The sequence below is a fragment of the Cebidichthys violaceus genome, unplaced genomic scaffold (genome assembly GCF_023349555.1).
Source record: "Cebidichthys violaceus isolate CVI_PGR_0920_01 unplaced genomic scaffold, fCebVio1.0.p SCAF_7, whole genome shotgun sequence".
NCBI lineage: Eukaryota > Metazoa > Chordata > Actinopteri > Perciformes > Stichaeidae > Cebidichthys > Cebidichthys violaceus.
In genome coordinates this window covers 7,701,960-7,719,062 of record NW_027176927.1, presented here as the reverse complement: position 1 = coordinate 7,719,062, position 17,103 = coordinate 7,701,960, and the positions used below count along the sequence as shown (strand labels likewise).

At 42.7% G+C, this 17,103-nt stretch overlaps 1 protein-coding gene across 3 annotated transcripts in view; it reads left to right on the top strand.

The window, feature by feature from the left end:
• The first annotated feature begins 1,210 nt into the window (after nt 1-1,210).
• tgfbr2b (transforming growth factor beta receptor 2b) overlaps nt 1,211-17,103 on the top strand; it is a 45,542-nt gene continuing 29,649 nt past the window's right edge. The window contains exons 1-4 of one of the 3 annotated variants that reach the window (XM_068735332.1): nt 1,371-1,460; nt 3,127-3,376; nt 13,198-13,342; nt 13,454-13,647. In XM_068735332.1, coding sequence (XP_068591433.1) covers nt 13,200-13,342; nt 13,454-13,647 — 337 coding nt within the window. In that variant the 5' untranslated portion in view covers nt 1,371-1,460; nt 3,127-3,376; nt 13,198-13,199. Of the gene's footprint in view, nt 1,461-1,548; nt 1,627-3,126; nt 3,377-13,197; nt 13,343-13,453; nt 13,648-17,103 lie in introns of all 3 variants that reach the window. The other 2 variants (XM_068735333.1, XM_068735331.1) reach the window with 2 other exon arrangements.

Sequence of the window (17,103 nt, the reverse complement as noted above, 5' to 3'; positions counted from 1 at the left end):
AGAACTGAGCCCTGAGGGAGCTGGACTCGGAGGACTGCTGAGGAGAGGGGTCGACGGGGGCAGTGAGACTCTAGAGAGTGTGTGGCTCGGTTCCAGTGTTGGTAGAAAGCAACATGCCCAGACCTGCTGCCTGATATGAGCAGACAGGCAGACCCAGCTTTAGTATCTTTCTGTCACTGAACTCAGTTTCTGCGCTGCCATTTCAAATACAGCTCAGATCTTGTGACATGTGAAACCTTTATGTGACCTCCATGAGCGAATGAGACTGTCCGCAAGAAGATTGGCCATTTCTGTATAGTTTATTGATTTATGGCATGCAGATTTACCAGAAACTCCATCGGCTCGGACTCAGAACAGGCCCAGATCCGACTTGTCGGACTGCAGTCGGAGATCCGACAAGAGATGGAGAGCTCCGTGCCCGTCAGCGGCGTCTCCTCCTCCAGTCAAGAGCAGAGCTTCGCCCTCGCTACTCCGCCACCCCCCGCTGGGATCCAACACCAAGAGACCTGGAGACCTTTTTAAACAAATGATTAATTGCATGTTTGGTGTATTTCTTCAGCTATCTGGAACTTTCTTCAGATATAGTCTACACTTTCTGAACACCTCCAGAAGCTCTGTGGTATTTCAGAAAGCCATCTGGCAACATGTTATGGCCCTGAGTTTATTTAAATGTATACAGAGCTGTTTACTGTTCCCATTGCCAGTATTTGGATATGTAATCACACACACAGTAGTGTTTCCATCATTTCAGAGGATATTACATTGACTTAAATTAATTTGCAGGAGACTTAACCTAACCTTAAACCAAGTCTTCACCCTAAAATGTAACAATTTAACATTGACTTACAGTCCTAGCCCAACCTTAAACCAAGTCTTAACCATAAATGTAATGCTTTAACATTGACTTACAGTCATTTGCAGGAGACTTAACCTAACCCTTAAACCAAGTCTTCACCCTAAAATGTAATACATTATGGGGACATGCATTCTGTCCCAGAAAAGAAGGCGGGTCCCCACAACGTGACTATGTAAACAAATGTGAGTACCCACAACATGAGTTATACACGCACACAACAAGAAAGGGGGGGGGAGAGAGAGAGAGAGAGAGAGAGAGAGAGAGAGAGAGAGAGAGAGAGAGAGAAAGTCCTCCCTCCCTCCCTCCCTATCTCCCTCGGTTTCCTGTCAGAGACATGTGTGTATGTGTAACCAACACAGTGTGTGTAAGTATGGATGGTTAAGCAGTTGTCTCCAGCTGCTGAGCGGAGTGGAGCGCGCAGCGCAGTGGACGCGTCAAACTCAACCCTCTGCTGTGACTCTCGTGTACTTCCACCTTCCATGTGAATAAGAATCTTTGTTGACCGGAGGACACAGAGACATGGAGGGCCCGCGCCGCACCGTATCTTTACGGGGAGTTGTATCTATCCTTTGCCTCACTGCGCTGCTGGAGCTCGGGGCTGCTGGTGAGTTGCGTGTTTTTCCTAAACTTTAACTCACGCTACGAGCTCGCGAAGCTCCACGCTAACGTCAGACTCGTTCTGTTTGAACCAGACTCGGACTGTACGTTGTAATGAGTCCGGTAAACGGTGCTGCACGTAACGCGGAGCCGCGAGGAGCCAGGCGCAACAGGTGACTCACTCAGCTGCTGAGACACCGCTCAGCTATGTTGTACTTTTGCATGAGCTAGCTGTTAGCCTGCTGTGTGTTTTTACAGCCACATAGTGTACACTAAGATCTTTTCCACTATGAGGTAATAACACCAGCTATAGTACTCTCTTCATGGTTCTAATACAAGTTATAATTCGGTAGAATTGATCATTTATTGACCAGTAATTTAGACACTCTTTCAAAGCTGTTTCTATGAATAATATCACATTTTAATATTCAGAGCAAAATGACTTCCTTGTGAAGATGTTCATGCTGTTATTGGACACTGACTCTTGGGTTTCATATATTGTTCTCCAGCTGAACTTCTTACAAATATGTCAATATGCACTGTGTATTTTCATACAAATGTCAAATATTTGGTATCTTTGAACTTTTTATCACTCCAAAAATCAGAAACAGCTGTAGAAAATCCATTTTCAATATGTTTTCAGTAACAGAATGTTGTAAAAATCAGGCTATGAATGACATATGAACTCTGTAAAAACCTTCAGAATATAGAGAGGAATGAAAGTGGAAAGTTTGGTGGATGTAAGAGCTACTGAAGTGGAGATTTCTGGATCACAGTCTGAGAAAACGGCCTTCAAAGATATGTATTGTACATTTACATGCATTTTGAAGACACTACAGGTGAATGGGGTAAAAAAACAAATGTATATTACCATAAAACACCCACAGTTGATTAGTTACATTGAAACAGTATTTCTTTATATTACAAGTTTGCTGAAAAAATAGCCCAACATCTCAAAGTGCATGAAAGAAGGGGACATTCTGTGCCTGGGGTGTCTCCTCTTTAGTCTCCTGGTAAGTGTGTGCAGACGGTCCCACTTTCCCTCCTATCCACATTGTAATCTCATGTGTTAACAGTGGCTATTTAACAGGTTTAGCCACTTTCCACCTGTCATACCTCCCATTTCAGTTAACCACAGAAATGTCCCCACGCTTTATTTTTAATTTTTTGGTGACAGGTGGGTAGATTGAACACAGCATGAAAATGACAAGTACAACTCTGCCTCGGTTGCTGTGAACACACACATCATCGTTCCCCTCTCCCCTCTTATTCTTCCTCTCTCTCTCTCTCTCTCTCTCTCTCTCTCTCTCTCTCTCTCTCTCTCTCTCTCTCTCTCTCTTCTCTGCTGTTTGTTCCTGCCCTCCTCCCACGGTGCATTGGGCCTATTTTCAACCTGGAAATCCCACATACCAGAAGAGACTGTGTGGTCCTGCTTGCATTGTGTGTCACAAATAGACATCAACACATATACAAAAAGACAAACTTCCACCCACATGCCCCCCATGCTGCCCACCACCACACATTAACACACTCCCTGTTATTGTGACTCCTCCTGAGCACCTCGGCCCCCGCAGGAAGCCGCTCCCCTGGTTACCCCAAGCAGCTTGACATTTTGGTTATCCAAACACCAGGGCCGAACTCTGTTGTTTTTTTGTGTGTTTTTTTTCTTTTAGTGTTTGCTTTCGATTGATGTTGATAACCGTCCGCTCAGTTGGCCGTCGCAGGAAGGTTCCTTCTTCCTTCCTTTCCAGGGAATCTCAGTGTCCGTGCAGAGGCCACCGCCTGCGTGTCCGTTTCCCGATGGTGCCGGGACGCAAGCTATTCTGAAGCCGTCGATCAAAAAGCCCAGGCTGAGAGGGAAACGGGAGGTTGTGTGAGGGAAATGGATCCATGTGTTTTTCTGAGACACAGAGAGATCATCTTGTGGGTGATTCTTTGATTTATATACATGTGCGTTATTGACGATGCAGAACAATTCAGCAGTTTAATAGAGAGAGAGAGCTCTTCTCACTGTGAACTAGTGTTTCATTTAGATGGCAGCTCCAATACCAGTGAAATTCCATGATTCCCTATACCTCAGGTCTCTCGCCAAAAACTAAATTTTAAATGATATCATGATAACGTTACAATTTACCTTTGCCCAATTCTTATTAAATAGAGCTTGAACGCATATAAACGAAAGTCAATGCGACCTCCGTTAACGTTAGCTGTTTGCTCCGTTATCTCTGTTATAAACATTTTGGTGTTGATTTGGCACCAAAGTATCAGTTCTGTCCCGCAAAGCCCCGAGTCCCTCTGTGTTTACACGGATTAGATTGCTCTTCAGTGCGTGGAAGAGGAGAACAGAGAAGGGGTCACCCACTTTAACCTCACTGAAGTGCCTCCCTTTGATTTTTTTTTACCATATTAGTCGACTTCCCCTCGTGCTTTCCCCTCTCAACTTGCTTCGCCGACTCCCGGGGTCAAAGAGAAGAAGGATGGATGGAGGCGGAGGGATGGGAGGGGAACCGGAGAGAGTCAAGGGGAGGGAGATAAAAAGGGGAGGAATGAGAGGATTACGTGCAAGTCGGAGGGAGTCGTGTTAAGAGGGAGTTGCGGAGGTGGGAGGATAAATTTCAGGAGCAGAGGGAGAGAGCTGGGCCGCCTGCTTTGGCAGTTATTTAGCACCGCGCAGCCTCTTGCCAGTTGTCTTCCCTGGATTCATTGACGGGAACAGGCCAAAAAGAAGATTTCTACAGAGGCATTTTCATCGCACTGCTCCAGAGAAGCGTCACCTATCATAGATGGAGGAACTTTAGCTTCACACACACACACACACACACACACACACACACACACACACACACACACACACACACACAGGGATCAAATGTGGACACCACAACTAAATGAATGGTAACAAGGATCATTTCCAATCATGTTTACTTCTGCAGAGACCTCTCCACAATAGTATTAATTTTATTAATTTAGCAACATATAATACTGTATAACATATAGTATTACACACAGCTGACTTTTTGCACTATGACACAACCACTGTGTCAGATTTTTTTTTATATATTGCTAAATCCTTTTCCCAACCAAACCTTGCCCACTTTAAACACTGAAATATAGAAATCTGTCATTTGAAAAATTGCAATCCTTTCCTACAAAAACATAAGTGCTCATGCGTCCCTCTAGTCAGAAGTTTTCAGGACCTTTTAGTGACTCTGCCCTATAGTGGGCTGCGCCTGCCTGGTGTGCAATTTGTCCCTTTTTCCATTCCCATTAGAGCAGTTCGGAGCGGTCCTTTCCTGTATACGGGTGATAAACTGCTGTCAAATTTCCTTTCTGTCCTGCCGTCCACTGTGAGCTCACATCCTCTGTGGATTCCCATACCGCTGAGGATGTGAGGAGAGGGGAGGGGAGAGGGCCTATTCCAGCTGGTGGGTGGAGGTGCTCGGTTTGCTTTTATATGACAGGGAGATCTAAAAACAATGAGCTAAATTCTGTTTCACGTAACCTCCAGAAATTGTTTCAGTAGATAGATGCTGTTGTTGTTTAGATAACATTGGATATGATGGGATTATTATGATGACGGTGTTTTTAGTTGGCTGTCACAGGCAAGGAGGAGGAAATATTTGTACATATAGGAATAGTAAAAAAAAATGCAATGAAAATATGGTTATTCACTTTCTTGCTCTGTGCGAGTAAATTTGAACCTACATGTTTTGTCATTTTTATGCGTTTTTAAGCTAAGCTAACCGCTTCTTGGCTTCATATTTACCATACAGACGTATCATTCTTCTCAACTTACTTGCAGCACATTTCCCAACTCTTCCTTCAAAATGGCACAGAATTGGGTTAATTTGACCTCCTGTCATGTGATAGAGTGCCAACAAATCCTCCAACCCATAGGACCACACAGGTTGTTTGTTCCTCCTCTCTAGTACGACCATACATAGACTGTGTGTAAGAAGTGAACGTAGTCATCTTGACGTCACCCATTGGTTTATGGACTGTCATTTTGAAGCCGCGAGATCGTCGATTTCGCCTTAACCATCTTGGATTACAGCTGTTGCCATATTGTTTTTTTCTGCAACCATTGAACATAATTTACCATATTTGGAATGCGGACAAGTGACGTAGAGACGCCGTATACGACTCTGGTTGCGGCAGAGGCCTGTCAATCACAGTAAGCCCGCCCTAAAGCATACTCTGCTTTATGGTCTATTTGACTCTAAATGGACCATGATTTATTAAATGAACATCATGCTGTATTGAAGAAGACTTGAAACTAGAGATTGAGACCATAAACTCATGTTCACAATGTTTACTGAGGTAATACATTAAGTGAGAAGTAGTCATTTTCTCATAGACTTCTATACAATCTGACTTCTTGTTGCAACCAGAGGAGTCGCCCCCTGCTGGTCAGTAGAGAGAATGCAAGTTTTAAGACACTTAAATATTGGCTTCACTCTGCAGAATCGGAGGTTGCCGCCTGAATTAGAAATACACGGGGGACGTTCCACGTCACATAACGAGCAGGGTTTTTTTTTTGCACACAGTGAAGCTGGCAGGCTACAGAGACTTCTGTAGCCTGCCAGCTTCACTGTGTGCATATTGAGTTTTGCTAAGTGATAGTACCCGTCCATCCACCCTGACCTCGCCATGCGGACTTTGACGCTTTTCATACTACGTCACCAGACTTCCTCCTATGCTCCCGTCATAATAACTGGGGCTGCTAGAGGCAGCCGCCTAACAATACATGTAAAAATGGGTCATAATAATATGTTTTAACAGTATAATTTGTAAAAAAAAAAAGAAAGAAAAAGGCATTTGGCGTTTAGAGTTATGGTTAGGTGCTTTTTGTTATTTTGTTCATCTAGAAATGTATACTGTGAATGTTTGTATCTCTTTCTTTTATCATATTGCTATCAGAAAAATAGCTACAAAATAGGACCCTACTAAAATTTTGCCACATGTATTAATCTATATTGTCATTTTAGGAAACAGCAATTATTGTTCTTTACTGGAGCATCTTCGTCTTAATATTAACACTTTTCTACTTCCTCTGGTGCCAAATAGTGAAACATAGGTAATTATTCATGTTATTCATTGGTCTGACAGCCAGACGGAAGCAGGTCGCAGTAGCACCATTTCCCTCCTGCAGCAACAGGAACACAAAGAAATCTCACATAACAATTACAGCCCCTTCAGGAGCCATCAAGAGCACGGTTAATGACAGTCCACGCTTTCCTGTGACACACTGAGGTCACCGTTGTTTTCACACTATAATTCCTACACATGGAGTAGCAGCAGGGAAAAAGTGCAGCCGTAATAAAAAAGAGAAAGTCAAAGTGCTTTTGCAGCTGGAACAATGACCCACATACCACCACAGACCTTCATGCGCAGTAACACTTTAACTTTCCGCACCAGCACAATCTGGTGGGATTTCAAAGTTAAGGCTATCGAAGTTTAACAGTGCTGTTGTTTCATCATGAATCCTGGTGATTTCCTTTTGTCTTGGTTCTACCGATGACAAAAAATGTATAATATATGTGTGTATATATATGTATATGTGTGTGTGTGTGTGTATATATATATATATATATATATATATATATATATATGTATATATATATATATATATATATATATATATATATATATGTGTATATATATATATATATTATGTATATAACCCTGAACATGCTGTTCGCCATCTATTCATGTACAAATATTTGTGTTGAAAATCTGGAGACAATAAGAAAAATTAATATTACTTTTTTTTTAATGTCATGAAGCTTCCTAAAAATGTACTATAGAAGCAGTGACATGCTAATTGCTGGCATTTCTAAGGTGCCAGAATGATTCAAGACTCTGGCAAGTCACTACGACACCTGCCTCCCCCAAAAACCACTATTTATCATTAAACTGCTTCCAGTCGTATTGAGGGCTGCAACAACGAATCGATAAAATCGATTATTAAAAGCGTTGGCAACGAATTTCATTATCAATTTGTTGTGTCGCGCGATTATTACGCCACTCAATAAGTCGCTGAGATGTTTGAGTAAAAAAAAAAAATTGAGTTGAACGCAGAGCAGAGCGGTGATGATTCAGCACCTAAAACGTAAACATGTTGGAGACCTTGATGAGGAGGAAGGGAGTTCAACAGCAGGTTAAGTCACTACAGAATCCTACTTTTGTTCCGTTTTGAAGTGAGGAACGTAACGTCCCTCCAGTAGCTCTTCTGGTGCTGCTGTTTACTCGTTATCCATCTTGACAAGCATGACAAGTTAGCGTTAGCTCGTTAATAACAGTAGTAAAGCAGGGGTGGTATAGTTTGCAAGACTAAAGACACGTTTTTATTCACTCGCCTTTTCCCCGCCGATTCATCGATTAATCAAAAAAATAATCGACAGATTAATCGATTATTAAAATAATCGTTAGTTGCAGCCCTAGTCGTATTGCTAATCTAGGTTACACACATCCCGGCTCCAGATCTGTATTTAAAGGTTCTCTACAGGTATATGGAGTTCAGAGGACATCTATTGCCTCCAAATGGCAATAGATGTCATGTGCTGAGCCAGCTGCTAGTAGCTAACAGTGCAAACAGCGGCAACGGTGCTGGCAGAGCTAACAGTGGTTATCTGAGGGGGAACCAGAGGGCTTATCAGCTGTATTAGCGCAGAGCAGAGCGGCGGCCATTAGCTAGCCAGTCAACATATCCTACGTATCAAAATAAACTTCCGTCTTCACAGGAAACTCAGTTAAGGTTTAGGCAACAAACCTACTTTGTTAGATATAGGTAAAGATAGATTTAAGCAACAAAATTACTTGGTTACCATTGACTTCTCGTTTCTCATCTCAAGTCAAAAAGTTCAGTTCCTAAAAATGTTGAACTTTAAAAAACTTTAAATCACTTTAACAGACACGTGTTCCCACAGACGGTGAATACAGTAAAGGACAGGAAAGAGTGAAAACCAAGCAACAAACAGTGAAACAAAGTTAATCCTTTACCAGGAAAAACGTCCAACAATCAAAAAGCTAAATTTGCTCTTAATGTGCAACCAGCATTGCACAACAGTACAATAAAGATTAATCAACACCATAAAAGACTTACTGAGCTCACTGGCTGCACGGTGCAACTGTACCCTTGTTCCTCACTCATGTTTTATTCCTTCTCTGTGGCACTTTGCTCCACTAAATCAGCAGCTTTTTATTTGTCTTTGAGGTTGTGCGTGGGTGTCAGCTCCCTGCTATTTCACGCTTCTCGGCCAAGTCCCCAAACTAGACCCTTACCATGTGACGGAATGCGTCTTGAAAGTATATTAACTGTGCTTAATTTACACAAACACACATACGCCCACGTAGACGAACAACTGTGGCAGTGAAGCCTCAAAGGAGAGTGCGTAGAGTTTGATGACACGTGGGAGGCCAACGAGAACTCATGCGAGTCAGACGACTGGTCGGGTTTTTACAGCTCGGGCTCTGCAGACATCGCTGCCATGTCAAATGATTTAGCGATAGCATGGACTGCTCTGCGTGCAGTTGTTTTGATTACGTCTTGGGTTTCAGACAAGTGGGGGCTGCCGTTGCTGTTGTTTGCAAGAAAGGGGGGATGTATGTGCAGACTGGAGTTTGATCATATACTTTATGTAAGAGGTGGACGTAGTCACCGTGACGTCACCCAGTGGGTTTGTGGAAAATGTGAAAGGCTGATCTGCTAAATAGATATTTTATAAGTGTAAGGAGTGTTAGCGATATGATGGATGCTCATGAATGAATTGTTCCAAATCACAGAGCATTCCAATTAGCTAGTTCATTTATTTTAGAAAAATCGGAACCAGATAGCCCACTTTTTTTCAGAAAGACCGAAGAAAAATGAAATCTCTACAAATCATTGTATCGAGCTAAAGCAGCTAGGGGAACAGCTGCAAACTTGGGCGTCAACAGGACTCGCTGCTGTTTATTTCAACCAGAAGAGTAGGAAAAGCTGATGTACATGGTGCAGAGCTGGAAGGAATTAGGCATTCTGCTCGGTGGAGCTGGACCTGAGTTTTTAAACTCAGACCTTGCAGCTGAAGGAGGGATTCTTCTGTACCACAACACCTGTGTAGTATACACAGCTTCTAACCCACCCTGTGAGTCAGCCTTACTTGAACTAAAAAGCCACCCGGAGAAATCTTATTTTCTGCATGTTTAAGCTCTGAAACCTCCAGTCTGACCTGGGTTTCTAACACAGCCTGGCCTACCTAGGCTATCGGTCAGGGGGCTTGCAGTCAGAGTGGGCAGGTCAGAACAGGTCACAGGCACGGTGGCGGCTGTAGGAAAACGACAGGGTTGAGATTGAGCTGATTACACTGCAAGTCCAGATGGCTACCACATGCAATGCCTTCCAACTAGCCCAGGGTGACGGTATCACACAATGTGACTGTACCTCAGAAAATTATGGAACACAAATGCAGATTTTTAGCATGTCAAACATGAAAAGAGCATTCAATAAATGAAAAACGGGGTTGCCATAAGTTTCTGATTAGCCTGTTTAGTAAAAAAAATTCCGGAGACCTTGTGAATCATTTGTTACACGGAATCAACTTCGCAAGCGACAGATTTGTCCACTCATCGCTTACTTCCTGAAAATCTACAGCATTCAGAAAACACTCTTTTCTTTGATTCATGAGTGAATACGATTTATTGCGTCTTTCAGGAAATCTTTGTGCACAGTGTTTTTTTAAAGGCATTTTTTAAAAGTTTGTTTGAGGTTTTGGGGTTTATGTATCCGAAGTGGTTTTGATATAAGAAATTGCTGTAGCTTGGCATAGGCTGCCTATTGATTCAGCTGTGGTTGCCTGTGTTGGTGGTTCAGTATGACCGTGGCCTATTTTGGTATGGCTCAATGGTTTCCTTTGGCCCCATCCAGCACATTTGAGGTGGTTGATATAATCAGTCAGTGCAGCCCGGTGGAGGTGTTTCCCTTGTTGGGGTTGTCTGCATTGACAGTGGTTTACCTGGTTAAATCGCCGTGCATTTTATACCTGGGCCTTCAGTGTTGTCTTGCAGCTGAAACACCACCTAATAACCTCATGATGGCACCACAGCTATGGTTATTTGTTTCTAGGGGTGTAATAATACTCGTATTTGTATTAAACCGTTCGGTACGAGGCTTACGAACAGAACAATACGTTTGAAAAATACTAGTGCATTTGGAAAATGCAGAAGCTTAAATTGTGGGAAATGTAATGTTTTCGGTGGACTGCGCTCATGTATGGGACGACGGGCTTTGTGACCTCTCAACCCGGAACAAAAAAAATCCCAACAAAAAACAGCTGAGAGGCTAGGCTAAACTAGCTTAACAAACAATAACTCCGCGCATGACGGTATGCTTCGTAATTAACGGACAATGCATACAGCCCAAATCTATATAATTAACAGAATGACAAGAACAAACTCACAAGAACCAGTCACATATATTCATATGACAACAGAGCATGACAAATCAATCCAATAACATTGTAGTGGAACACGCATTCTGCTACACACTCAAGGGCACGGGCCATTCAGATATTAGATGTAAAAAACAAACGCAATTGACTTACCATGCTGTTCACTTAAAGACAAACTCCATCCTCCTTTCTTTGTTGACAAAGAGTTTAATCCCACGGTTAAATCCCAACTCAGAAATCTGTTTCTCCTCCTTCAGCCATTGACTGTTAAAAAACAAAGCTAGGTAAAAAAAATGCAAAAAATGTCATAATTTCTTCCATATCTTTCAATTTGAACTCTTACTACTCCGACTAAGCCTCTGATGGCTATTTTAAGTTTTGTTTCACAATAGTCACATGCTCGCCCACTGACCAATCACAGCACACGCTGCACCTCACTGCAGCGCTGCACCTGAAAACTGCGCTGCACATAATGCTGACCATTATGTGCAGCGCCATAATGTGCAGCGCCATTATGTAGGCCAGCTAGAAGGCTCTGGCACGTCAAAGAATACGCCCAAGATGTCAAACTAAAGATCTGATTGGTTGAACACTATGACAATCAACAATACTCGTCTCCATTCACTTAAACTGCAAAGGGATTCACTTGTGAGTCTGCAGGCATTAGGCCTCTCTTCTTACGTAGAGACAGCATAGAGGTGAAATCTGATTGGATAAAAGCTCTACTTAAAACAAGCTGCACTGGAAGCAGAGCAACTGATGAAGACAGTAGCTGTGCAATGAGAAAATAAGATAATGGGAAAAATATTTTTATAAATTATAATACATGTAGTCTATTTAAGAAAAAATATTAAATTATAAAATAGCTATAACTTTGGGATTGTGTTTAGGCCAGCAGAGAAGGCTTTGCTGGCCCTGACGGCCCACCACTGTTAAATCTACACAAAAGAATGATCTCAGTCCATCAGTATTGACCCAAAGCCCAGGTATCGGTATAGAAAAAGTCGGATCAGTGCATTACATTACATTACAGTCAATTAGCAGACGCTTTTATCCAAAGCGACTTACAATTTAGTATTTATACACCGTAGGCACAGCTACGGGAGCGATTTTGGGGTTAAGTGTCTTGCTCAAGGACACATTGACATGAGACTAGCGGAGCTGAAGCTGGGGATCCAACCGACAACCTTCTGATTGAAAGGCAGCCCTGCTCTCCACTTAGCCACGGTCATACGGTCACACGGGCAACCTCCAGTTCTGCTGAGTGAAACCAATGTGTAAATGTCTTAAAATGCATTCTCTCTACTGACCAACCGGAGGCGACTCCTCTGGTTGCAAAAATAAGTCAGATTGTATAGAAGTCTATGAGAAAATGACTCTACTTCTCACTTGATTTATTACCTCAGTAAATGTAGTGGGGCACAGAATGACGTCACACAGGCTCAATCTGGTGTTACACATTTAATGAAAGTGCTCTGCAAAATACAAAAATATGCATTTAGGTGTACAGTCGCTCCACAGCTCTTTCTACTTCTATCCTGTACAGAGATTCTCATCCTCTCGCGTATTCACGCGAGACTTCCCTGTGGCTCTCCGTCACAGACACTGCTCATGTCGCAACACTGACACCTACTGGATCTACTGCCTAAAAATGTAGCTGTGATAAATAACACTGTACTCTAAATTTTAACTACAATGAACACTTCCTCCTCATAAACACATAGAAAACATAATAAACTCTCTTAACTTACATTACACCCAAGCAATTATTGTACTTTCTTACGATATATGACTTGTTGTGCCACATAAACATTGTAAACATTAGTTTATGGTCTCAATCTCTAGTTTCAAGTCTTCTTCAATACAGCATGATGTCCATTTAGTAAATTATGGTCCATTTAGAGTCAAATAAGAGGAGTATGCTTTAGGCTACTGTGATTGACGGGTTGCTGCCGCTACCAGAGACGTATACGCTATCTAAGTTCCTTCAGTCCGCATTCCAAATATGGTAACTCCTGTTTATCGGTTGCAAAAAAATCCAAGATGGCGAGATCCAGAACATCAATAAATATGTTTCCATTGCTATTTGTTGCATAATTCATTCGTTAACCTCAACTTTTTTTCTGCTTCAAGTCAGAGCAAAAATATTGCACCGAAGAAGTGATATTAAAATTGCTGTATTTTTCAGTTTGAGAGTAGCACTTGCCTGAAGCATGAAGCTAACCTGATGACTACTTTCTCTGTGTGTGTGTGTGTGTGTGTGTGTGTGTGTGTGTGTGTGTGTGTGTGCGTTGTGTGTGTGCGTGTGTGCTGCAGGTATGCCCTCTTTCTTCCCGATGAGTCAGCTTTGTAAGTTCTGTGATGTGGAGCCTTCCTCCTGCAGCGGCACAGGCACCTGCATGTCCAACTGCTCCATCACAGCCATCTGCATAGACAGCAACGAGGTCTGTGTCTCCATCTGGTAGGTACCCGAGAGCAGACTGACAAACCCCTCATCCCTGAGATGGGACTTAACCAGATCAAAACTGGATGCAGTTTGAACAATCGCGTCTCTGCTCTGCCCATCTCACAGGAGGAAGAACAGGACCGACTTTTCCATTGAAACCCTGTGCCACGACCCGTCCAAGCCGCTCTACGGTGTAATGCTGGACGACTACAACAGCTCCGTCTGCGTGATGAAGGAGAAGAACACAACGAACGGGATGGCTCACATCTGCTCCTGTAGGAACGAGGACGAGTGTAACGACCAACTCTTATTCACCCCTGGTGAGTGCATGATGAAGCGAACGCTGAAGTTAAAGCTGGACTTATCAGTGTATTTATTTCAACTGTGGATTAAACCAACTATATCTAATATGAACTAAGGCCACTTTTAATGATGAAATCATGGAGAATTATCTCTGCAGTTGCCCTCTGCATTAGCATTAGCATTAGCATTTTAGTATCTTTCAGCTCACTGTTTTGGCCTCACTTCTGGGTCTCACTGCTCGTATCAATTTTGTTTCCAGTCACATTATGCAGCTATTTTCAATGGAGAAATCTCTGATTAATCCACTGTATACCGTTCCCCGCATCGAACAGCGAATAAACAAAGTTAGCGACTAGCTGGCATACATAGTGGAGCGTTTAGCAGCTACATAGCCAAATAGAGAGTTAGTGGAGATGATAAAAGACCTTTAAGGAGAACGAAGGTGGTGGCCGGAAACGTAAAAGGCTAAAAGGATATGGCTGGTATTGCTTTATATTACCAACACATTAGCTGCTAACGCTACCAATTGATACTATTGATGTGATTTCCGTGATATTAATTGGGATGCTAACTTTGTCTAGTGTAAAACATTCTCTTTTGTAATCTACTTATCGGGAAAAAATTAACAGCCGACTCTTTAAGTAGTAGTACTCCTTTTGTGTCTTTTAGTATAAATGAACGCTAACAGACTTCTATACAATCAGACTTCTCTTTGTTACCAAGAGTCGCCCCCTGATGGACATTAGAAATAATGTTTCCACATTGCCTTCACTTTTCAGACCCGGAGGTTGCACCATGGTTTGAACTGGATAGATGGATTTTTTTCTGAAACAGATCAATCTTACTTGTGCTTTAACTGGGTAATCAGAGTTATTGAATTTTCCTCCACTATTAGTTTTGCTTTCTTTTGCTTATCAGTTCATCGTTATTATTCCCCTCTTTGCGGTCGTCCTCTCACCCCTCTCCTTCCTCCTCCTTTATCTCCGACCACCGACGTGTGTACATCAGCGTCTGAAGCTTTTTTCGCATGTGTTCAGAAGTCCTTTCAGGTCTCACTGTGGTTTTGCTACTGTGCTGTGTGAGTTGACTGGATATTGCACCGCCATCACAAACAAGGAAGTGGAAATGCGGTGTTTCACATCACACGTAAACACCGATCAGGGGAATCCTCAAGACAGGCAGCTGCGTGCGTTCTGCGGCGTGTGTTTGGCTGCTGAGAAAAAAAGTTGAGTGTCTGCCTCACCGTGTGTGTGTGTGTGGTGTAGACCAGCCACGCTGGAGAGCTCAGACATATGGTTTCCTGTCTGTGTTTAACTCAAATCAGAAACATCTCCAGCACATGGTGAACTAGACAGCGAACACCTCCGTAGTGACTGACATTTATTTGGTCTCATTTACGAAGTATTTATCATGTGTAAATGTCAATAACACATGCCTAAAACACAGTTGTGATTTATCAAAAGCATATCTCCTATACTTGGTTGTTTTACCAATTCAAGATGATACAAGGTGACGAGGAAATTGCAGTTCATTTTACACACAAATTCGGTCCTGTCACGATTTATATATATATATAAGACCTGTTGGGAATTGGGCCGCGATGGAAAATTAAGTTATGTATTGACGAGGAACTTCCATTCTCACAAAACAAAGAAGTTGTCAGCCAATCAGAGCTTTGTAGGCGGGATTACACATCCAGCAAACTTACCTAATTATATATAAACGGTAGAAGCGGACAAGCAACCAAGCAAATGGTGACAAGCAAGGACGAGATGAACACAGCCAGTCGGGTTTATTCAAGTCAACCTACAGAACTAACCGCTCTTAGCGTGTTTCTTCAATCGTCTCGTAAAAATGTCAACTGTTCCGCTACCAAAAGCTTCTGCAAATGAGGTCAGCTGGATGGATTTGTCAGTCGCTAGTATCCCTACGGTGATCAATAAGCAACAACCATCAAGACGAACGAAGGGGAAGCACTTCATTCTCAAGTTCAGTAGTTCTATTAAATGAGTGGTTTCTGTAAAAAGTAATCTATCTTTGTGTCTGTCAGTGTGCATCTCTTACAGAAACACACACACACACACACAGAGCCCTGAGAGTAAGGGTTGTGGTTCCTTCCTCCCATTCAGGAGACATGCAGCAGGAAGTCCTTGTTTGTTTACTGGACCACTGCACGAATGCCTCATATTGTTCTGCCCCAGCGTTACATTCTTGTGATGTGCTCGTAATAGTGTTTGTGCTTGCGCTTTATGTAAGTGAGGGTGTTTGTGCATTCAAATGCTGCAATTGTCGCCATGAGGGAGTGAATATTGTGATCCCGCAGCAGCAATAGATCGGAGGCGACGTTCACACCTGGCAGTGGACAACTCTACAGGGGTGCAGGGGTACAGGGGTGAATGGACCCGAGAGGCATTGAGGATCCTTTGGGATCCAATTGCTTAGGCCAGGGGTTGGCAACCCGCGGCTCCGGAGCCGCATGCGGCTCTTCAGCCCCTCTGTTGCGGCTCCCTGAGTCTACATCCACACTAATAAAAAAGATTAAAAAAATTTAACAAACAAAAACGATCTCCGTCCACACAGCGTTTCAGCATCGTTTTCGAGAAGATCTCCGTCCATACTAAAACATCTGAAAACGAATATCACGTGACTATTCACGTACACTGGGCACGCGGGTGGGGCCGGTGTAAACAGGAAGTAGATTGGTTGCTCAAAGCCGGTACGTGACTTCAGACGGACGCTCCATAGGTCTGATAACTCCGCTGGACACGCCGCTCACTAATCGCTACAATAACAGCTTCTTCCTCCGCAGAAATGCAGACTTTAACTGGACAACAGCTGCTAGTAAAGACAAGGTCAGCAACACCTGTAACCAGTTGTCCATGTTAAATTAACCTGGTAGTCGATAGATAACCAAGGCTGTTGTTTGTGAATTTCCAGGTAAGGGTCATGTGATAGGGGTGTGACAAATCAGGGAAGGACACGTCGTGACTGCTAAGAACCAATCAAGTAGCGAACGTGGGTGTCTACGTCTACTGTGTCACTGAAAATACAAAATGTTTTAATATTTTGTCAACTAAAATGTGACATCCTATTACGTCGCAGTCAAGCGCCTTTCCCTGCAGGTGGCTAATCATAATTTGCAGACCCCCGCCCTCGGTAAACTATCAATGGATAAATCCAAAAAATCAAAAGTCATCGAGGAGTTTAATTCTGCGTGGACGTATTAATTTGCTTTCCCTGCTAACAATGCCGGCTTACCTGTATGCTTGATATGTGCAAAAAATGTAATGTAGAAAGACATTTCCAGAACAAACACACCGCATTTGCTGAAAAGTATCAAGCTGGAGATGAGTGAAAAAGAGCTATTTCTCAACTGCTGCAGCAAACTCTCCTCTTCATAAGAGTTTAATATTGTTACAGGTAAAATAGCAATACAATTTCAAGAATTGTCTTTATTCTTGTTCTATATTTTC